Source organism: Macrosteles quadrilineatus, unplaced genomic scaffold, assembly GCF_028750875.1.
Source record: "Macrosteles quadrilineatus isolate MER2022 unplaced genomic scaffold, UCM_ALF_1.0 Scaffold_3__2_contigs__length_128488019, whole genome shotgun sequence".
NCBI lineage: Eukaryota > Metazoa > Arthropoda > Insecta > Hemiptera > Cicadellidae > Macrosteles > Macrosteles quadrilineatus.
This window is the reverse complement of record NW_026542596.1, coordinates 14,947,357-14,971,749: the sequence shown is the minus strand read 5'-3', so window position 1 is coordinate 14,971,749 and position 24,393 is coordinate 14,947,357. Positions and strand designations below refer to the sequence as shown.

Genomic DNA, 24,393 nt, shown 5'->3' with positions numbered 1-24,393 from the left:
TAATCTAATCGTCATAAACAGTTTCCACACTCCAGACAGCTCGCCTTGACTATTTCCTTCACAACGTCCTACGTCGCAGACCTGTTTTCCTCCCTTCCCATAGCATTTTAGGATTGCAAATACCTTAATCTAATGGTCATAAACAGATCCCATACCCCGAACAGCTCGCCTTTACTACTTCCTTCACCACTTCCTACGTAGCGGACCTGTTTCCTTCCCTTCCAATAGCATTTTAGGATGCAGATACCTTAATATAATTGTCATAAACAGTTCCCACACTCCGGACAGCTTGCTTTGCTTACTTCCTTCATCACTTCCTACGTCGCGGACCCGTTTTCTTCCCTTCCCTTATAATGTTTGGAATGCAGATACCTAAATCTAATCGTCATAAACAGTTTGCAAACTTTAGACTTCTCACCTTTAGTACTTCCTTTACCACTTTCTACGTCACGGACCCGTTTTCCTCCCTTCCCATAGAATTTTAGGAATGCAGATACCTAAATCTAATCGTCATAAACAGTTTCTACACTCCAGGCTGTTCACCTTTAGTACTTCCTTCACCACTTCCTACGTCGCGGACCCGTGTTCCTTCCTTCCCATAGAATTTTAGGAATGCAGATACCTTAATCTAATCGTCATTAGCAGTTTTCATACTCCGGGCAGCTCGCCTTGACTACTTCCTTCACCACTTCCCACGTCGCGGACCTGTTTTCCTTCCTTCCCATAGAATTTTAGGAATGCAGATACCTTAATCTAATCGTCATTAACAATTTTCACACTCCTGACAGCTGGCCTTGACTATTTCCTTCACCACTTCGTACATCGCGGACCTGTTTTCCTCCCGTCCCATAGCATTTTAGGTTTGTAGATACTATAATCTATTAGTCATAAACAGTTTCCACACTCCAGACAGCTCGCCTTGACTATTTCCTTCACCACTTCGTACATCGCGGACCTGTTTTCCTCCCTTCCCATAGAATTTTAGGAATGCAGATAGCTAAATCTAATAGTCATAAACAGTTTCCACACTCCGGACAGCTCACCTTGACTACTTCCTTCACCACTTCCTACATCGCGGACCCGATTTTCTTCCTTCCCATAGAATTTTAGGAATGTAGATAGCTAAATCTAATAGTCATAAACAGTTTCCACACTCCGGACAGCTCACCTTGACTACTTCCTTCACCACTTCCTACGTCACGGACCTCAAGCTAGTGTCGTCATTTGATTATATTTATGATCCATACCACCGTTTATGTTCTAATATCTGTGGAATAATGCTAACAGCTATTTATTTATCTACTGCATTCAAAAGTCAACAGCTGATCATATGTCTTTGTTTATGTGTCAAATACTGCTTCCATAAGGATTACATTGAAACTTTGAGACCCGGTGGGGCGGATTCCTGAGAGACTTTTTTAACGCCATATAGATGTTGGCACTCACCGATATGGTCTTTATCACCATGCAAAATTTGAAAACGATAGATTCAGCCGTCTAGGAGGAGTTTGCGTATTACGAAATGCATAAAAGTCGACGTATAAGAGCTTCGCTCGCTTCGCTCGCTCCGCTCAATAAAACTTCCATAACATGTCCATCGCCACCTTCTTCCAGAACCTAAAAAGTAAACAATTTTGTGTATTGAAGCGTTGCTGTACGATTAAAGTTTATGGAGAAAACTCAAAAAACTGTACGGATAAAATCCATAGTATGTTATTTATAAAACCGATATAGTTGTTTTGTTTATGGATATATTTTGATAAAATTTGATAAATTTAATCATTACATACCGGTACGTTTCAAAAAAGTATGTAATAATTACAACTAAACAAGACAACTACAACAGTTATAAAAATAACAATGGGATTTTACATGATATTATAACAACAACAAAAAAATCATCATCATTCTTAATTTATTTTTCCCTCAAGGGGTACATCAAATAAATACATTTTTAAAATACAATTAAATGAAAAAAACGAGGTTGATAAATTAGTTTTACAAATAACTAAGTATACACCCTCACTGAAGCAGCAAATCTAAGTACAATATTCCTTTAATCTATTTTTTTTATTGGTAACAGATACGACATGTTTTAAAGGAAAAATTTGTGTAAAAATCATATCAGACAAATGGAAATCCGCTTTATATCAGCAGGTTTGCTGTAGCGGGGAAATTATCTCTCATGTTTATCTATTTATTTCAATACTTTCTTAGGATATTATGTTTCCTGGTACTTTCTGGTTCGTCCGTGTACTCCTGAATCTGTGAACAGATCAAAGTAGAATTTGAGTTTACAATAGTGATGGTAAAACACTTCAATAGTCATTTAAGCCGAACAAACATCGTTTTCGTCAACATAGAACCTTTTGCAGAGAAAAAATATTTAATCGACCAAACTTGTTCATCACTACAGATTATCTCCAGGTGTACAGTTAGTTTGACCTTTGTCCCGCCTTCTCCTAGGACCTCATCCTGCGTTCTGACATTCTCTTGGGGAGCGCGTGGACTGACCCACAGAACTGCGCGGACGTCGACCTCATCTTTCGTAACCAAAATACCCCCCCCCCCTCCCCCTCATGCTACATACACAATCACACATAGTAATGAACTTCCACGTCGTCATGCGGGATTCTTATTCTCACGCATTAAATATTTTATATATATTGGGTGTTACCAAATATATCGAAATTTTGATTCGAGTCTCTGAAGTATTTACCTTCAATTTTAAACTTCCGTGGGGTAATCAACACCTTTTACAACCTTTGCTTGGTTGCATTTTGTGGAAATAAAAACGGAATGTAAATAAAAGAAACGTCTTATAACACTTAAAACATATATTTACGCTTATACTGTTACTCACAAGACGGTAAATATACAAAAAAGATGGTAAGTGGTGATTGATTTCTATTGGACACTCCATCATCATCAGACCCAATAGCACAGAAAACGTAAAACGTACTACTATAACCCACAATGCCAACTGCATGGTGGTTATAGTAGTACGTTTTCTGTGCCCAATAGGCGAATGTAACATTCGCCTATTGGGTCTTATGATGATGGAGTGTCCAATCGAAATCGATCACCACTTACCATCTTTTGTGTATATTTACCGTCTTGTGAGTAACAGTATAAACGTAAATATATGTTTTAAGTGTTATAAGACGTTTCTTTTATTTAATTTCCGTAAATTTAATAACACGTACAATGCTGATCAAGAAGTTATTTAGAAAATAAAAAGGAAGCGGTGTAACTTCTTTTTTTTAATATACTGAGGTTCTAAAACGTTTATCTTGTACCAATGTGTTACATACTGACAATTATACTATCAATTGGAAAGTTATGATTTCAGGGGGAGGGAAATATGATTAGGTGTAAAATATGGAAGATTTATCTTGCTTGATGTGGATAAAGATGCTAGGCCTATAATAACCTTATAAGTAATTTATTTTTATTATATACAGTAAAATATCTTATAAAAGACTTAGTTGTAAGAGTTTATATAACAAAATAAAAACAGCAAGCGTAAAATATTAAATTTTTTAAATACCATATCTTCAACAATATGTCATGTTGAACCACAAATACTGGGAAAACACCGGTATGGATCATAAACATAAACAAATAACGTTTTTTGCCCGAAAGTAAACAATGCTACGGTTCTTAGATTACATTATGTTATTGTTTACCCCCTTTAAAACCGAGACGTACTGTGCTATTTTTTATTTCCAGATTTTAATTAGTAAAAAAGTTTTTACTTCGATGATTCCCTTACGTTTTTACTTTATCCCACAAGTGAGCGTGTAAACAGTATCTAGGGTTATCTCAAGATAATGAATATTACAATTTTTTTTCTATAACAAAGAATATTAGATTTTATTTTATTTGAATGATTTGTTTTAATTACTAGCATGTAAACCAACACGTTCGGTTATTGGTCATATTGTATCACTGTATGTATTTGCATGTTTTTGCACGTATTTTTACATTTCAGGAAACATGGGGCAATCATTTGAGCCTTTGTTTGAGTCTTACAGTAAGTTACAGAGATTGATTTTTTGTCTCTTTTTGTCTTCTAAACACTAACAGAAGGGCACTTCCGAGTTTGTTTACACTGTGTGATTTCTAATAATTTCTAATCCTAATAGGTTAATACAATTACTATAAAATAATTAACAATACACCTATAATAATATGACTAATTAGTTGTTATTGTAGTGTTGCATTGAAAAGTAAGGCATAAATATTAAAATTCTGAAATATTGATCTATTTTAATCAACGAATATGTTAATTTTAAAACATAATTGACTTGATTTCAACACTCAAAGGTCGTGTAACATAGGTTTTTTGTTTTATAGTTTTGATAAGTTTCTTATTTATATAATTTATCGATTCGTTTGCTTGATATAATTTACAAATGTTCCTACGAGGTGTCCAAGTATTTTTCTTCTATTTAAACAATGGTGTGGGTAGGCAACTAACTTATAAACACTTAAGGTGCACTTGTAGACATCAGAACTAGATCTTTTTTAATGGTTTACTTAGAGTCATCCCGATACCTTACAAAACATGAAAATCAAAGTCAATTGTATTATTAGGTCATTTATGATCTTACTATAATAATTTATTAAATTATAATAATTAAACTATATTAATTTATAACATTTATTTTTCATTATTTGATTAATAAATATTTTTTCAATAGCTGAAACTGTCATCACATAACATAACGGTTATAAGAAAAGGTAAGACGTATTGTTTTAAGAGTTATTTGTTTGGGGCTTATATTAAAATTATATAGTTAGCATAAATTATGTAGCCAATTAGGGCCCACATAAAACTACCAAAGGATGAATGTGCGGATTTCCATCATTGGCATATATTTTAGATAATACATTACTCTAACCTAGTGCAAAAAATTATAGACGTAAGATAGCACAATGAAAACGGAAAGGAATAAAGTCAATGGCTTTGAACTATTGTAATACAATATAATTTATTTATTTACATTTTATCCAACCGAGGTTTTATCTTACCATTTGACATGGCATTTATCAGATAATTTAAGGAAGAAATGTACAGTCATTTTATAAAAACAACATTTCAAGGTAACGTTACATTTTTTATTTAGAGTTTTACTTAACAATAGGTGTTTGAAAATTTAAATAACTTAAAAAACAAAAACGTAACAGAAATATGACAAAATTATATTTTGAATATATCTAAGAGTCAAGACTTAATTCAACCACAAACCCGCACTTTGGATAAACGATTTTCGTTTTCACACCGTTCGGTTTGCTCTTTTTGCCCCTATTTATCTTCCTTTGCAATCCTTCTCACAATGGAGGACGTGTCAGATGCCAGAATGTGGTTTAGAGTCATTACTTCTCGAATCTGACTCCATTCCTCTCCGATGTGTGATTCCGATTGAGAGTAAATTACTCTAAAGTAAATTATGTATTCATTTTTACCTCCATGATTAATACAATGACTGTTGTAGGCTACGTACCTTTTGACATGGTAAATCTTTTATTTATTCTTTTACGACTAGCTTCGGAGCATTTAGCTCTATTGTCAAATCTCCCAAGCTCGTAGATATTGTCAAAACACATACAAAGGTTTACATATTTGTATCAGGATTAATACAAGGCCCATACTGTATTAACATATTTGAATAATTAAAAACTTGACTTATTTTATCATATATTCTTTATCAAAACTTTTTTGAAGTACTGTAATAATTTAATCGTGTACAAAATGCCCGATGATAGTATAGTGACGTCAGCCAATCAACTTATAATACAAATATGTTTTACCTACGACCGTTTTTTAAAGTAGCCATTTCAGTCCAGTTCTTAGAATTGAAAAGTTTCACTTTACAGCTGTTTACTTTCATATCCGCATAGTTTCATTTCATATCCGCATAGTTTTCTCATATCCACACAGGTAACGGACCAATGAGGTTCAAGTATTGAGAGAAAAGAATTAAAATTGTAATGCTTCGAACGTCAACTAATCAGCTGATCAGCTGATCAGTTGACCAATTTAATTGTTGATCCGACTTGTTCATGTTGATACTCGCGTATTCTTAATTAAGTTGGTGGAAGTCCAAAAATAAATTAAATATTTGCCGAATTGTACCTGATACAATATTATTTATGGTAAGAATGCTGCTACCAATGTAATATTTAACGAAGTTTAACAAACACGTAATTACAGGAAATCAGCTGATTATACAACAAGTCGTTGCATCACTTTCAGTGGCAATGACAATACACGAAAACATAACCTCTCTAAAAAGTTATCAGTAGTGATTGTTAGTAATTAAATCCAGATTGATAGTAATTAAAAAACGGTCGTAGGTAAAGTAGTGTACGCAACTCGCGTTAATAGTCTTTACGACACTCGTAGAAGTTTTTAAGGCACTCGCCAAGGCTCGTGCCTTAAATTTTCTACTCGTGTCGTAAAGACTCACTTAACGCAATCGTTGCGTAAACTACTATTTCATATTCACCAATTGATTTTTTGTACTACCTCTTTTGACCAATGTTGTTATTATATCTTTACCAAGTTTAGTTCACTTCAGTCATATATTTTCAGATCAAGAAGTTAAAATATTTTAGAAGACCCCAAAATAAAACTTCCAATCGGCGACTAACTTGCTACATAGTATTCACTAAAAGTGGACAAATTGACGAAAAAATATAGAATAACACTTTACCTGTAAGTCTGTTGAAGATTTGAAGACTTTGGATGCAACTAAATGTCAAAATAATTTAAATTGGCTGAAAGCAACTGGGAAAAATAACTGGTCAAAAATGCTAGTAAAGTCAGGCAATGACTATTCAACTAAAACCAATCTAATAACAAACGTTTTTTCTGTAATTTTAAATTTGAAAACTACATGAGTTTGACAAACTTATACAGTATTACCTTCAACGTATGCAAAATATTACAAAATCACCCCCTGAATTTGTAAATGAATAAACATTACTAGAAAACTAAATAACTACCTTGTTATTAAATATTATTTATCTTAGAGAGTTTAAACAGTAAACACGTCTTGGCTCAAAATATATTCCAAATAACCGACCAAGTTAGCCTAGGTGCGATCTATTACTGTCTGGCAGGTATTAGCCACTTAAGTACCCTAATATTGGTTAGTTAGGGAGAGAGGGGGTGAGAGAGAGAGAGAGGGAGAGAGAGGGGGAGAGATAGGGAGGAGAAGTGTTGACAGATGACAGAGAGGCCTGACGAAGATGAACGGCCGAGCATGACTTCTACTCAAAAGACTCATCTCTTTTATCCCCTTTCATTAATTTCTGGTGACAATGGCAACACCTAAACACTTCTTCATCATTTTTTAAAGATATTTTGCAGATACGTTATGCTGGTGTTAATTTATCAAATATATTTTGACTAAACCGTTGCAAGGACATACGCGTATCATCTTAAACACAGCGCGTATATTAAAGCCACAAAATTAAAGTGTAGTAAACAGTAGGTCTACATGAAGAAAATTTTTAATATTTTGAAACGTTAAATACAACTCGTATTATTAATGAATTTATTCAGTCAATTATACCCAAAGTTTTTGCTACAATTATAACTATTTAAAGCCCACAAATGAAGAAACACTTAAAGACAAAATTCAAAGGTGTTCGAAATTTTGATTTTTTTATAGAACTACTAAGGGTATATCGTTATCTTGAGTTTACGATTTTATGTCCCAAAAAACCGTGACGATCGTACCAAAGAAGTATCTGTTATGAATATTTTATTCCAGCAAATTCAATGGGGAAGAGTGTGAAAACTTTCATGTCAGTTGCCATATCATTGAGGTTTTACTATTTCCAACCCCTCTAACACTTGGTGTTCGTCTTCATGAGATTTGGTGTATTAAAGATTCAAGTTATGAATCATTTTCAAATGAATTGAACCTACTTTTCATTCAGAGTCTCTTGCTAGTGAAGATCGTGTGATGGAGATTTTACCATTCACGATCACTCCAACCATTGTCTCTAGCCATACTGAGATCTTTGCTTTTGAGAGTGCAGTAGTAAACTAAAAGAGTGTACTAAACCATGGTGCTGTCTTTATTTACGTCTACGTTTTTGAAATTAAAACTCTGATCCACGTTTTTTTTTCATCTAGGGGTATTCAAAAGCAAAAGTTTTACATTTGAGGTTTAATGATTCACAATATTACTTGTCTAACTCCTTATACAAGTTGAAAGATCTTTATACACAATCCTGATGTATATTCTGTAAACGGCCAAACTGTTACTAATTTAAGGGCTTTTCTTATGTTAATATCAACAAATGTATTTATTCAGGTTTCAATATTCACAATCTCATATCCCTCACCATCACCAAGCTTGTTCCAAACTATCACCTGCATTCACGCAGACGACCTTGTAGGCACAAAAACTCCTGTGGCATTCACGGTGGATCATCGAACCGTGCAATATCTTGCGCAACAATGGTCAAGAGCGAAGCTGCGTATTGTCGCCAACAATGGGAGAAGCGGCAACAATGTAGCGATATGACAACATCGCACTTGCATGTCAAGAACACGTGCTAAACATCCACTCACGCGGCGTGGGCTGTTACCTGTTGCTACGTTGTGTGGGAATGTTGCATGCCATATTAGCTGTCAGCTGAGTAAAGTCGCGTTCAATGTGACACCATAGTTATTTATGGGCTTTTGGCATTTGACGAGAGTATTTTGATGCAACAGGGGGGGGAGCAATGTTTGCATCCCTGAGGTACCCCAGGGCAGTTGAACTACTTTTGCTTTCTTTGCAGATCTACAAGGAAATAAAATTTTTATGTTTTTTCCAATCTTAGATTGCAATTATTGGCTATATCTTGGTTTAGCTTTCACTGTGTTGTTTGAAGAAATTTTGCAATCTATGTAATACAGCTTATTGAGTAGGTTTAGAAAGTATTTGTGCAAATTTTAGCTTCCTAACATTTTTAGAAACAAAGTTGTGGCATATTGAACATTTTTACCGATTTCGTTCCTATAATTGATTTCTTTTTTAAGTTATTGCCTGATTTGTGCACTGCATTGCATTTTTGACACGAATTTTAGGACAGCTGTATGATTTAAAAGTTTTGCTACAAATATATAGACATAATATCATGTTCCTAAATTTCTAAAGTCAGTTTAGCTAAAACTTATAATCCAGCTATGACTTTTTTAAACAAAAAGTTATGTGCATGGGATATCGTTTCTAAAACTGTCGGTAAGCCCGTCGAGAAGGTTAGGTTTAGTTTTATGGATCAAGCAATATCCTTATATCAAACAGCTGTTCAGCAGTAGGTTCAAAACTGCAACGCACAAAAAAATCAGTTAATAACTTAATAAAAAATGCTGTTAATAGCTGTTGGTTTAAAATAGTTTTTTAAACGGGTATCAATATTTAACAATCATACTATGACGGTTGCCCAAAATTTAGCTACATTATTTTTAATATAAAATTAGCTGAAACTCTAATACCAATATGCGATGTATATTTCTATACTTCAGCCCATGGTAAAAACATTCAAAGGTTTTTTTTCTTAAGTTGGTTGGTTTTAGACGGTTGATTGATCTATTAAGGGTTCCTAGCACAATGTAATACTTTTAGAAGCCAACTTACTAAATATTATACCCAGTACAGCATAGTTAGAGATCATACTCTTCGCACTAACTCTGTCGTGATAAGAGTAGTGAGTAAGAGTAGCAAGCAATTGATTAAATGTCGAGAAATCGTTCAGCCCAAAAGTATACTGATGTTTTACCATGTTTCACTCTTCCCTCTTGGTGATGTTAATTAAAGGCTGCATAGTAACTTTGGCAAGTTTGTGTCACGTTGTATGCAACGTGTATTAAAAATTTTGAATAGTGTAACTGGGCAATAACTGATAAGTGTGTATTAGTAGTAGTAACAAAGTTGTATACAAAGTGTTACTAATACACAGTAGTAACATTCGGCGACCTGAGCTGATCTTAACCCTCATTCAATATTCATCACCACGCTCAAGAAACATTCAACAGTTTCGTCAAGATCCCATCAATTTCTTGAATATCCAACTCTAATATATTTACAAGAATGTTTTTCGAACGTTTCTCTTTCTTTTTTCATTTTTCACCACAACTATGTTTTATGTTTGGACCAAACTTTTGGCATTTAAGGATTGAACTATAAATCTTATTTCCGGATCCAAACGCTAATGTTTAGGTTAGTGTTTGTGGCTCGTTGTGTATTGCTCTCGGTACGCAGTGACGTAGCCGGGGTGGGGGGGGGTCCTGGGGGTCCGGACCCCCCCCCCCCCCCTTCTGGTCTTAAATATAAAATTTTTCTGTTAAATTAAATGTAAAATTATATAATCATACTGTATTGACGTTGGGGTTGATTATTTTCAATGCCAAGAGAGCTAAAAAAAGGCCGTTTTAGGGCCTATATTTGTAAAATTTTTCCGGGGCCCCCATTTTTTCATGAATGCATATTAATCAGTCTTAAACATGGGTTGGTTTTTAGGAAAACCTATTTTGAGTCTTATTCACAAAAAGTTCTCAATAACACTAAACTGTGTAAACAAACATGTTAAAATGCATACCAACTGATCGGAAATTAGGTAGAAGAAGGTACTGTATGCCAGCATGTGAGGTTGTTTTTCCTCTAAACAGTAACTGTGTACTTTTTAATTTGGGTTGCGTTAAAACGGATAAAAAAAACTCCTTATATTTTTATTACAGTTTCTTTTGTGCACCATTTAGTGTACAACGTAATATAAAGTACCATAACATACTAATTTTAGTCAAAACCGGTCTTTTTCTAAAATCCAAATTTGTTGTTATTTTATGGAGTTTTTCTATAATTGCAATAACATTGGAACCGTAATTTTTACGGAAATTAATTTTCACCATTTTGTTCAGAATTTACAGGACTATAACATACTAAACGTATATCAAAATCGTTCCGGCCATTTTCGAGAAAATGCGTTTTTGTCTTTATTTTATGGGGTTTATGGGAAAATTACCATTAGATATAAAAATTTTGAAAATTGAAAAAAATGCCTGCAGATACCATAGTTGGTACCTTCATAGGTACCTACATACAAAGTTTCATCAAAATCGGACTATAGGTGACGTCTGTAGCTCTGTACACATCCACACACACAGACATCACTTCGAAAAAAATTTTTTTTGGTTCATGGGGACTCAAAACGGATAAATCCGCTCGAAACTCAAACTCGAATTTTTTTACGAAAACAATACTTTCTCCATATACTTATGTATAGGGAGAGAAAGTAAATATAACACGACTGTATGGCTTTCTATTTATCTATTACACAAGACTGTATATGGCATCAAATTAGATCAAATGTTACTTGTATTAACTGTTCTACATAAGTAGATATAATACCAGAATATGACCCCACTTTCGGCGTTTTAGAGGCACTTTTAGGGCACTTTTTATAGGGGAAAAATGAGAAAAAAATGGAAGAGCTTTTTTTGGCCACTTTTTTTAAAGACCCAGCTCTTGACCTATACACCCCTATATAAATTTTCTACTTTTGTTAATACTAAAAATCACGTCTGGAAATGGTGAGCTTTTTATGGCCACTTTTTTAAAGACCTGGATCTCGTCTAATACAAGCCTATATAAATGTTCAAACTCCATTAAAATTTCAAATCCACATCCATTCCCATGTATATTTTCAAAATCATGTGAGGTTTGTGCGTGAACTCGGGCATGCTTATGGCTATGCGTAAACTATGCCTGACTCAAATGAATGACTGTGAGTGTAACCTAATGACCCCAATCAAAACCAATTGTCAACATTCTCTGCCTGTCTGGTGCCAGTCTGTCTGGGGCAGGTTTAGACAATTGCCAAATATGTTTGATTGATTGACCTCAATTATTCAATTGTTCAATTTCAGTTTGTTCAATTTCTATTGTTAAGTTCTAAATTAATTTAGACAATTTTGTGGTATATAAGGGGGGCATTCTACGGAATCATCACTAACTCTTCCACCTGGATCTTCTTGTTATGGTAAGTCTTTGACATCTAAGCTAGACTAATGTAATATGTTGTCGCGTGTCGGGTCATGGGATCAATTGGTGATGTAATTGATGCTTGTAGACTACTCATACTCTGTATTTCTTTTAACTTAGGAGTGTAGCTAATTTCCCGAGTCCATTTTTAAACACTTAGCCGAATTGAGTCACTAAGGAACTTATAAAAATGTATATAAATCTATTTTTAAACACTTAGAGTATTTTGAACAGTCACTAAGGAACTTAAAATGTATATAAGTCTATTTTAAAAAACTTAGCCAAATTCACTCATGAGGGGGACTTTGAGTCAAAAGTTTGCACAAGTTATTATTTAAAAACTTAGCCAAACTTCACGCACTGGGGAACTTTGAGTCAAAATGTGTACAAGTTATTATTAAAAAACTTAGCCGAATTATACTCACTATATAATTTTGTCAAGTCCCTTTTAACATAGGTAACATAGTCTTCTCTATAACTAACACTCACTCTGTATATATGTAGACTCAGTATTCTGAATTGCTAAAAAGTATTTTTATTTAAGATTTTGGATTTAGTTTTGATTTAGAAAATTACAATTGCCAAATCTTATTGTATTAAATTGTTTTGAATATTAAAATTTAAAATTTTGATTTAAATTATTATTTCCCATTAATTGAAATTGTCTAAAATGTAATTTCCACCATATAGAACATGCTAACTTAGTTTTTTTAGTTACATGTCAACTGTGTGCTGCTTCTCTATCAAAAAAAGTAACTTATTTTGTTATTACTATTTTTAAGTGAGTCAAAAATATATACAAGTTATTTTTTAAAACTTAGCCAAATTCACTCACGGGGGAACTTTGAGTCAAAAGTTTGTACACGTTATTTTTTTAAAACTTAGCCAAATTTACTCACGGGGGGAACTTTGAGTCAAAAGTGTGCACAAGTTATTATTTAAAAACTTAGCCAAACTCACTCACGGGGGGACTTTGAGTTAAAAGTGTGTACAAGTTATTATTTAAAAACTTAGCCAAACTTCATGCACCGGGGGACTTTGAGTCAAAAGTGTGCACAAGTTATTATTTAAAAACTTAGCCGAATTATATTCACTATATAATTTTGTCAAGTCTCCTTTAAAATAGGTAACACTCACTCTGTATATATGTAGACTCAGCAATCTGAATTGCTAAAAAGTATTTTTTATTTAAGTTTTTGGATTTAGTTTTGATTTAGAAAATTACAATTGCTAAATCTTATTGTATGAAATTGTTTTGAATATTAAAATATAAAATTCTAATTAAAATTATTATTTCTCATTAATTGAAATTGTCAAAATGTAATTTCTACTATATAGAAGATTCCAACCTATTTTTTAATTACATATATAAAAATGAAGACTACATGTCAACATTGTTTTGCATCGCTCTCCAAAAAAAGCAACCTGATTCGCCACTACAAGGTAATACATAAAATGAAGGTGAAACTGTGCAAAGTTTGTGATATAATCTGTGATAATAACATGGCTCTAAAATCTCATATATTACAAACTCATAAGACTTGTAATTTCTGTAAAAGAAATGTTGTTGGTCATTTTAAAAGACATGTAAATTCTTGTAACAAATGTCCATATACAATGATTAAATTTGTTGGTGAATTGATTAAAACTGAACTTAAAAGTACTCTTCAGTCTTGTCCTCTACCAATAAAATGGACTTTAGTAAGGAGAATCAAATTTATAAAATATACAATAGATCAAAATGGAAAATTAGTTAATGAGAAAGAATGTATTGCAGATTTTAGAAGCCTTACTACCTTAACCATTGAGAAGAGAGATTTAAAGCCTCAAATTGAAAATGCCCTTTTAAAGATTGACGCTTCCATACACAAATATCAAGCCGAAGGCAGTGGATGGATTTATGACCATACTAAATATTGGCAGTTGCACGTTTACAAGTATAAGCCCCTAACTCCAAAGTCATACATTCCCACACCAAAAAGTATTAAATTGACAAAAGCAGTTTTAAATATAAAGAATGTTGATAATAAATGCTTCCTTTGGTCAATTTTAGCAGCTTTACATCCAAGGAATGCTAAACATGCTAATAGAGTCTCTAACTATGCACCCTACGTAGGTAAGTTGAACATGACAAATATAAAATATCCCGTAAAAATATCTGACATAGATCAATTTGAAAGAAAGAATAATATAAGTGTTAATGTATTTGGAGTTGAAGACCAAAAATTTATATATCCATTAAGAAGAACCAAACTGAATAGTAACACTCATATAGATCTATTATTATTACAACAAGGTCGTAAATCACATTACTGTTTAATTCGTGATTTTAATAGGTTAATGCTACGGTCAACAAAAGATAACAGTAAAAAGCATTTTTGCAAGTTTTGTTTACAACATTTTTACACCAAAGATAAATTGGAGTGTCATATAACATATTGTAAAAACTTTGATGTCCAACGAGTGGAAATGTCTAAACAAGATACATTACAATTTAAAAATTATAAATATCAACTTAAAGCCCCATTTGTAATTTATGCTGATTTTGAGTGCTTTATAAACTCTAACAACCATACTCCATCTGGATTTGCATTTGTCGTAGTAAAAGATTCTAAGATTATTTCTGAAGAGTTATATAGTGGCGAAAATGTTATGGATGTGTTTTTCGAAAGGTTGTTTGAGACTTATGACTTCATTAAAAATCAAATGGCAATATATATCCCCCTTGTAATGACTCCTGAGCAAGAGGCATCTTTCCAAAACTCAACACATTGTCATATTTGTGAAAAGCCTCTATATTTTGATAGGGTACGGGAACATTGTCATTCAAATGGCCAATACCGTGGAGCTGCCCACAATGATTGCAATTTAAACTATAAAGTAACAAAGAAAATACCAGTATTCTTTCATAACTTAAAAAATTACGATGGACATTTAATTATGCAACACTTGGGAAAGTTTAATCGTAAATTAAATTGCATAGCCAAAGATATGGAAAAGTACATTTCATTCTCTGTTGATGATTTAGTATTTTTAGATTCCTATAACTTTCTGTCAGTAGTATAAAACACGGGGGTGATCCCGTGACGTCATAATTAGGTAATTGGTAAGTATTTTGTGATTGTGGAGCAGCGTGAATTACGCAGCGACTCTGGCGATGTATGTTGTGGATTGGTTGGTATTGTTATTAGGTCAAGGTCATCTGAATCTGTTTTTAAAAAATATTCTGCACTAATGGATAAATAGTGCAGAATATTTTTTATTTATTCATTTATTTTTTTTACAATCAACAATAGTAATAATAATGTAAAGTAGTTAAATCTAAGTTAAATCTAAGAAGTGTTGGAATCGTTCTTCGTCGTAGAGCTGCTGCTTCCATATATGTTGAATGCTGAATGGTCGGTTTCAAATTTTCTTCGATTGGGGCATGGTGGTTTGTAAGCTCCGTAGTCTGGAAGCAGAGTGCTGTTGGCTGTTGTTGTTACTGTAACTGCATACCCACTTGCAAGTAGAACTCTCAACTCTTCAGCAAAAACATCTATATCATGGTAGGTTGAAAGTTGAACATCGTCGTACTGGACAAACTTCACCTTGAGAGACATAATTGTTGTATTGAGCTGTAGTTGCCTCTAGGAAGTCTGCAGAACGATTGAAGGCATAGGACTATCTTCTTGTATTTATAGGTAAAGTCCATCCCCCCCCCCCCCCCCTCCTAGCTACCCCCACCACTAATCTTTTTAAAGGGCCTCGTATTACACCATAAATATTTTCATCACAGAAATAATAGGGGTTCTACAATAAACGCAATTGTCAACACTTAGGCCGCACATGATGCAGCTGCAAAAATGTTTGCAAGGTAAAAACACAATTTCCCTCTCTGCGGACAAACATACTATGCACTCCGATCCTTGTTTTTGCACAGGTTCGTTTGTTCCTACGCCTTTGGTTGAGCTTCTCTTTTTAACTATCACATTTTTATTTATTCGCTTGGAATATTTGTTCACAAAGTCTTGCCCCTTGTTAACAACCACAAAGGGGCATCTTGGAAACCATCGTGCATGTTCTTGCCACGGATCATCTTCTTCTTGCCAATCCTTTAATCCTCCTCCACAGTAGTAACATATAGTTTCATCATTCTTCCCAGTGTAAAAAAACCCTGCTTCGGATAATTCCCATTTGGAATTGTTTACGACAGAGTTATGTAAACTTTTTTCAAAAGAATTTAGCCTAGTTTGAAAGTGAGTATAGTTCGGAAAGGCAATTTTAATCTTCAAAATGGTTGCGGACATATTAAGAGAGTAGATGGCTCGCTGCAATCCAAATGATTAAAACCCAACTGTTAGCAACGTTTTATACGCAAAGAAGAGGGGTGGGGGTTAGCTAGTTTGTAATCGATTGTAAAAATGTTGTTTCTGATTTAGGTCAAGGTCATCCATATCAGTTTTTAAAAAATATCATGTTAGTATTTTAGACAAAATACTAACATGATAATTTATAATATTTTATTTATATACAATCATTTGTACAATATTCTTATTCTAACAACAGTGCAAAGAGAGTTCTGTAGAGTTGTTCCCACTAACTCCATGAGATACCAAATAGAGAGAGCCCGGTTCGATGCTGCGTAGATCCTCATTTTGTAACATGCTGACAAACCGTTTTGGAAGAAACATTTGGAACTTTGGTTCATCTCCTGGAGTAAAAGGTGCATCGCTTAAGGAGACTAGAATAGCGTCCCCAATAGATGTTTCCATTTTCTTCATTCTATGCACAATATAATGTTTTAGTTCCTTAAGTTCTGAACACTTTTTAGTAATTAAAACACTTGACTTTGAATGAGTGTTGAACTGATCAACAAGGTTCTGGAGTTGAGATGCCATCTTTATTGGTCAAGCTGTAGGTGTTTTCCTGTCCTAGGTTGGAACAATACTGATGTGTTGTCTGCACACTTTCCTCATATTTATACCCATCGATTCCCCCACTACCGCAGCTCTCCTTTTGGTTTAGGAATGATGCTATACGGTATGCATTTTTTAAAGCACATTGACCTTGACGATGACATTTGTTTTTGCCTGCAAGACAAATACCGTCATAACACACTTTAAAATTTGAGTCAATCGTTACATCAATCACGTTACCAATGGTATATTTTTGAATCCAGCTTCGTTTTTCCAAACCTTTAGTGTAAATACGGTTGAATTTCGCACAAAAGTGATACATTACATCATCTACAGTGTTGTAATCTAAAAATCCTTCATTCCATGCAATGTGATGAAAATTCCTAGTAACCCACTTATTAGTTAACTTGGCTTTAGAATTTAGTTTTTTAAAAGAATGTGGTGGTTTAAACATAAAGGGATAGACAACGTACGTTAATAAATCTAAAATTACTAACTCCTTAACAACATATTCATTTGTATTTCCACGAAAAGCTTGGAACTCAATCACACAGGGTTTCTCTTCTATTGTTTTAACTTTGTCTGAGAACCATACCCTCTGCTCCATGGTAAGAATGTCAAGTAACTGATTTCCACACCACGGTAGGTTTTATATTTATACCAGGCCGTACAGTTAAGGCGCGTTGATGTATATTTAACGTGGGCATCATCCCCAAGTAGGCCTACCCCACGAGTTTAAATTAGTTTTTTTTATTTCAAACTAAAACACACTTAGATTGGCTGTGTTTCTTCAATATTTTCTTTTACGTCATCCGTTGTAGTCTTATTGATCTCGTAGTCTTTTATACTCCGCCACATTTCAACCTCATAGGGGATTCGATTAAAAATTGATGTATCGATCGGTCCGTGTAGAATCTGGGAGTCAGGGTATTGATCCATAGCATCCACTAAATATTCTTTTATTACAGAGCTTGAAAATGTTAGTTGTTTCATGTATCTAGTTACAGGTGAAGCGGCACAACCCAAAACATAAAATTCTTCTCTTGTTAGTTGAATCTTAATATCGTGTTTTGATAGGTCTCTGAAACGTATTTGCTGTCCTCCACGATACTTATAAATATCTATTTCTATGTCACAATCCAATAACCGAACAGCCGTTTTTTTACCAAACATGTTTTTAGCCAAATAACATTCGATTAAGTGCAAATGTTTTATGAATGAGTCCCAAGCATGCTCCGAAAAAAACAACATTTTTGCTCCATGATTTAAAATTGCGTTAGGTGCGTATGATAGGTCCTTCACTAATCCGATTGCAATGCCTTTAGACATACATCTTGAAATGGGGTAAAATATACGGAGGAAAATATCCGTTAACATATTAAGAGGAAGGTCGTCTTCGGGGGTTTTCTTCCTCTTTAGAGCTGAGTTAGTTACAAAAACACTGTTTTCACAACTGTCCATATCATTGTTATCTTGAGTATGGAATTTTAGAAACTCTGATAATTCATCTTCACAAAGCTTAACTTTTGCGTCATATTCTTCTTCTCTAACAACCACCTCTTCTTCCACTTTGGTACTGCTTTTATCTTTGTCCGTTAAAGAATTCATGTCTACAGTATCATATGTTGCTTCAACCACTGACAAATATAAACTGAATCCTTGCTTAAGTGACTGCTATTTATACCTTGTCTTGCTGAGGCTTATAAAACCATCTTTACTATACCGGTTAAAGGTGTGTACGTTACAATTTTGTCATGAAGAATCAAACAGTACGCACTTGTATTAGAAGGTATGTTGGATTCAAACTCCATTTCTAATTTAATATCCACGCTAGAAGATTTAACGGATTCATTTTGTTTTGAACAATCAATAACCACGATAGGTGCTTTTGAACTAAATTCAGTTGGTGATAGTAATGGTGTGTTTGCCTTGCCATAATATGAAGATTGAAATCTTGCATACATGTCGTATAAAATACTATACCGCTTCTTTTCAAAAGAAACATTTAAATTGTCGTATGGAAAGAATTGAGAGTTAAGGTACAGTTTACAGTTTTTAAGTTTACAATGATCGAATAATGTTGCATCAGCAGTTATGTTACTTCTTCTGTCCGTTTGCAGTCCAACTATCACATATCTAGGTTTTTCCAAATGATTAGAAGTCTTTACAGTCCATGTATGTCTTTCTGTCTCCGGTAGAATAGGGTATTCATGCAATTCCCAGCTTCTGAATGGTAGAACGATATCACGATCAGCTTTCAACTGCCTTAAAAGTGTAATCCTGTGTTCATCTGCCAGTTTCAAGTGTGGGACTCTCCAAACTATCTTATTCAAGTATAATTTCCATTCCAGAGCTTCTTCAGTCGTTGATTGGGGTGCTATAATAAGGTCTTTGTCATTTGAAGATCGCAACAGAACCAATTCTTGTTTTACGTTTATCAATATCTTATTGTAATCCTCCGCAAAACCTAGTAACAACCTTAACGGCACAGAAAAATCAAAATTACCATTTGCATTGGGTTTTATGGAATCTGAACTGGGATTAACCCACCCAGCAACCGCTAGTAGATTTCTTGCGTTTGGTGATAATGAGCATAGTCCTTTCAGTGTACTAGATATCCCTACCCTTTTTGTAGAGTCTATGGTAACTCCTGAAATTTCATACCTTATTTCATCAAAAAGAAACGCCATCGGGTTACTAACGAAAGGAATGGTTGTTCCAATAGTGCCATCCTTTTTTGTTACTGTTCCTTCGATGTACAAACAACTCTCAGAAGGAAGGGTGTAGACATCTTGCTGTTGGATTGGAATTCTAATTTCATCGTTATTGTTTAATTTCGATGAAGCGTAGGGGTTGTGGGTGTGATACTCTTTTTCCCATAGAGTCTCGTCGAAAGTTGGACCGTGCGTTATATCCAGTATATCCATTATTATTTACATGCAGACCAATATCCTGTAGAAATTTAATGTTTTCAACTGTTAACTCTTCTGATGCAGGTGGCCTACTAACTCTTAAATCACCAGTGCTCTTCTTTTTAAAGGATAATCCCATTATTCATAAACTGGGTTAACATAAGAAAATGAACAGAAGTTTTTCTTACCCTCTAGAGTCAAAGGGGTCCTGGTTTCATCTAAAATATAAATGAAGATGTTTGATATAATATAACTACTATTCATTCTGTAAAGTATCTGATTTTTTCTACTTATTATCAGGATATGTCAAGAGTTTCCCTAATTTGATATCGAGGGTTCAGAATGATATTTCGATATATTTTTAGTTTGTTGACCATCATATTCAGGTTTGATCATGCGTTCTTCTTCATTCCAAACAAACTTTGATCCCATGTATGTTATAAGCCGATCTTTTACCCGATATACATGTGTGCGAAATTTGTAATCTCCACCACGATAAGATGCAAATCCACTTATACTACTATCTTTAGCTATTATTACAGGAGTTAATGGATTATTTACAACCAAGTCGAATTCCTTATCACCGCATTTAAAGATGTCTTTTTCCTGATCGTATGTCAATGTTTGGCTAACAGTGCTTACATCATCTTTGTTGATTCCTTGAGCAACATTAGTGATTCTCCTATTTTTAGCATCAAAGCAACATCCTTCAGGAGGAGAAATTGTCTTTTTTACTTCTTTTACCGCTTCCTCAAGACCATCATTAGAAGATTTCAAGTTTTGTGTTAATGTGGAAAATCGATCGCTTAATTCTTTCAATTTGTCCAACTTTTCATCTATGTGAACAAGTTTTTCTTCCACACTTTTTAAATCTAGTTTATTAACATAGTAACGGTTTAAATAACCTTTTGTTACCGGTTGACGTGCTGTTTCATAATCAGATGCAACCCTAAATCTTTTAGTATCTTCTTCATCGTTATCATCTTCTAGCTCTACTTGTCTCTCACGTTTTTGTGTATACAAAGAGTGGCCGAATTTATCAATTATGTGGTGCCTTATCATTTCAGGTGTTCAACTTTCAACGTGTACAAACATAATAATGATTTTCCAAAAGAAATTTACTTATATATTAAAACACAATTGAAAAAGGTTTTTTTTCACACTACTTATTTTTCTTTAAGTGTAAACAAACTGTAATTCTTTCATTTCTGAAATCTACCAGTCTATTGTCTTGGTCCATGATTTTTAGTGTAATGTTGCTGATTGTCCGGGTAGTGATTGGCAAGTAAATTACAGGATTAGGTATCTCTACCAGTTTATAACCAGGTGGTACAGCGGGAAAGAATTGGAAAATCATATGACCTTGTTTGTTGTTAATGAATGATCCGGTGGCTATATTACAGTCTATTCTTACTGTGTTTACTTTAAAGATGTCTACAACGTTTTCTGAGTAATAACTGATTCCAGGTTCGGCTTTAATACTACCGAATCCTAATAGTTTTCCGATGGAATTAGGCTTAGAAAAATCTACTTCCACAGTACACTTTAACATAGATTTTAAAGTATTGTTGTTGGTTCCTAGTTGGATATAGTATTTCTTTTCCTTTGTTGTTATTTTTTGGAATTTTTCTTGTATATAGTCTCTTATGTCCTGCACCTCATACGCACCTTTCGGAATAGTTATTACTTTATCTTTATCGAAATGAAACAGGTTGTTTGTTTCATCAACGTTTGGTATTGAGTTGTACGATTCAAAACTGAGAAGACCGATTTCATACTCATCAAGAGAACTCAACTCAATAGGCGGGAAATAATCGATAGAGAGCACAGAGCTCCTACCTGATAGTGTTAGGGTCTGAGACATAACTGAATGCTCATAGGTTAATTACCACTTATTTATAGACAACTAATGCTTTTCTTTAAAAATTCTAAACACAAATGGCCGCATATTGATGTATCTTCTGGTTGTTGTCCATCATAGTTAAAGTATACAATTTTTGAAGATTTGAAGTATTCAAGAAGTTCCTTCGGAGGCGGTAAGTTTCCAAAACTGTCAAAGTAGTAAACTATTTCACCGAGTTTTTTGTAACAAACCCAATGAGTGCCAGGACCGTTAGCATTATCAAGATTCACTATACCAGTCTCGTTATTATTTACTACGGATGGTAGTTCATCCTTCATAAAAACACCTCTGAAGAAAGGTATGCGTAAACAGCTAGCGTATCGTAAAAGTTCAATATTGCTTAAGGCTTTATCTGGAATTATCAACTTATTCCTCTTGTTTAATAAACACGGTATGGCTTTAGGTATAACCCTCCTCCGTTCTTTATCATAGACCAAATTGTAGGTTTGTTCTTTTTTTTTCTATGAGAAGTTCTGTTTTTTTTCCTTCTTATATTTCCTCCACGTTTCTTAACATTACTACGTCTTCCTTTTCTCCTTTTTCCTCCACCAAAAGCTGTTTTTCCTTTCATTGCTGCCGCTACTGCTAACGCTGCTGCTTTCTCTCCAATACTACTATCACTTGCTTTTACACGTTGCCAAGCTTTCTCAGCAAGTATTTTGTCTGCTACTGATCGGTCTTTTAAATTACCAAATTTTGAATACGCTATATCGTGTTCTTTACAAGCTTGATCGAGCTTATTTATTCCCGGATCTCCTCTAGCAAGGCGTTTTTTTAATTTTGTTCCAGGACCACAGTACTGATAACCACCAATTAAATGCAATTCCACAGGCAGTAAATCAATCGCTTTGTTGACTAATGCTCCAACTGGTTTAGTCAATATAGAAAGTGCCGTCGATGTTATTCCCCTTCCTCTCTTGAAGGTCTCTCGATTGCGAATGGCACGGTTGTTGTATAACATTTGTTTTTATAGTAAAATCACAAATGAAGAGTGCACTCTATAAATATGTTTCAACGAATGACTAATAAATAGTTTTTCCTTTTAATTTATACGATTTGTTTAATAAACACTGGTAATTGTATATGAAAGCTCCTTACGCAAAAAATACAGTGTAGTAACACAACAAATACTTCTTTGTAATTTTAATAAATATATAGCATTTATTAGTATTAATCAATTATCCCTCGATTGCGCAGTTCATCAACCAAAGCTACCCATTCGTTTTCTAAACCTGAATGACCAGCTTCAATAGCTTCACGTATCAATTTCATTCTATCGATTAATTTGTTTGCATTGTTGTAATATATTACGTTAGTGTTGGAGCAGTCTTTAAATAGTCCTTCTCCAGAATAAGTTGATATATCATCTTTCCTTTTTCTCTTATGAATTGTATCAATGTCGATTGATGAGATTGCCCTTCTTTTAACTCTTCTGACTTGTGACGGGAATAGTTCTGATATGATAGTTGTGTATTTAACAGATTGGTTTCTATGTATTGGTAAATTTGAGTTGTAACCTTTTCTATGAAGGTTTGTTTTAGCACAAATGTTTTTAAATAAAACTAAATCTTTTTTATTATATTTACCAGGCTTGTTTTTAAATATAAGTTCGAATAAACCAGGTGTCCCCTTATATTTTTTGTTTCCTACGTGTATAACATCATTTTCATCAATGTCTAGCTTACTATTTCCAATCATTAGCCCGTTGTCTTCAAGTCTAGCACCATAAACATGGTATTTTCTGTTAGCATTTGTAGAATGTAACATTTTTAATAAGTACTTCCTTCCAAGCACAGATTTTGAAGTTATATCTTCTCCCAATTTACTTATTTCAGATGGATTAATATCCGCATTCTTAATACTTTCATATTCTTGAGGAATTTCCAAAGTTTTGTCCCCTTCTCTGGAATCTTGATCTGATTCATCAGTCTCCTCAGCGTCCTCAAATTCTTCTGAATCTTCGTAGTCATTATAGGTCGTTAATGGTTCTAAACCATCTTGTACTTCTGATTTCGATACAGGTAGTAACATTTCACTATCTGTAGGTTGAATTGATTTAGAAAACGTGTGTGACAGGTCTTTTATGGGTTCAATAATAGGTTTAAATGTTGTTTCTAAATACCTATCTCTTTCACTTATACCCATTCTTAGAGCCCTGTTTTTTCTTCTAATGGAATCACTTAATGTTTTTATTTCCTTTACAAGCTTTTCTTGGCTACCCATGTTCTCATCATGAAATTCAATCTACTAATAGATAAAATGTGTTACTGCTGGTGCATTATAACGAACCTATCAAACCCTATTCGGTATCGCCCGTTTTTAATACTTTCATCCTTATCAATTACAACAAATCCATATTTTTCATCCCAAGCCTTACAACATATTTTTTTAAACATTTCAAATGACATATCAACACCAACATGGTCATTATATATATGTTTTAAATTCATCTCATCTTGTTTAAAAATTATAATTACATTTGCATTATCCCTTATTAATTGTTTTGGAATTTTGCTATATGTTTGACCAATATATATACAGTCTATACTGTTGTGTCTCCCCATGGAAAAATAGTTTCTTATCGTGTCATGGTTTTCACATGACACATCATCGAATATGAATACTGAATG

At 33.8% G+C, this 24,393-nt stretch overlaps 1 protein-coding gene across 3 annotated transcripts in view; it reads left to right on the top strand.

Annotated features, from left to right (window-relative positions):
• LOC128991140 (uncharacterized) overlaps positions 1-24,393 on the top strand; it is a 245,629-nt gene that overhangs the window by 174,850 nt on the left and 46,386 nt on the right. For 2 of the 3 annotated variants that reach the window (XM_054413903.1, XM_054413902.1), the window contains exon 3: positions 3,995-4,036. The exons of the other annotated variant lie outside the window; for it this stretch is intronic. In XM_054413903.1, the coding sequence (XP_054269878.1) occupies positions 3,995-4,036 (42 nt within the window). The remainder of the gene's footprint in view (positions 1-3,994; positions 4,037-24,393) is intronic. 3 annotated transcript variants of the gene reach the window in all.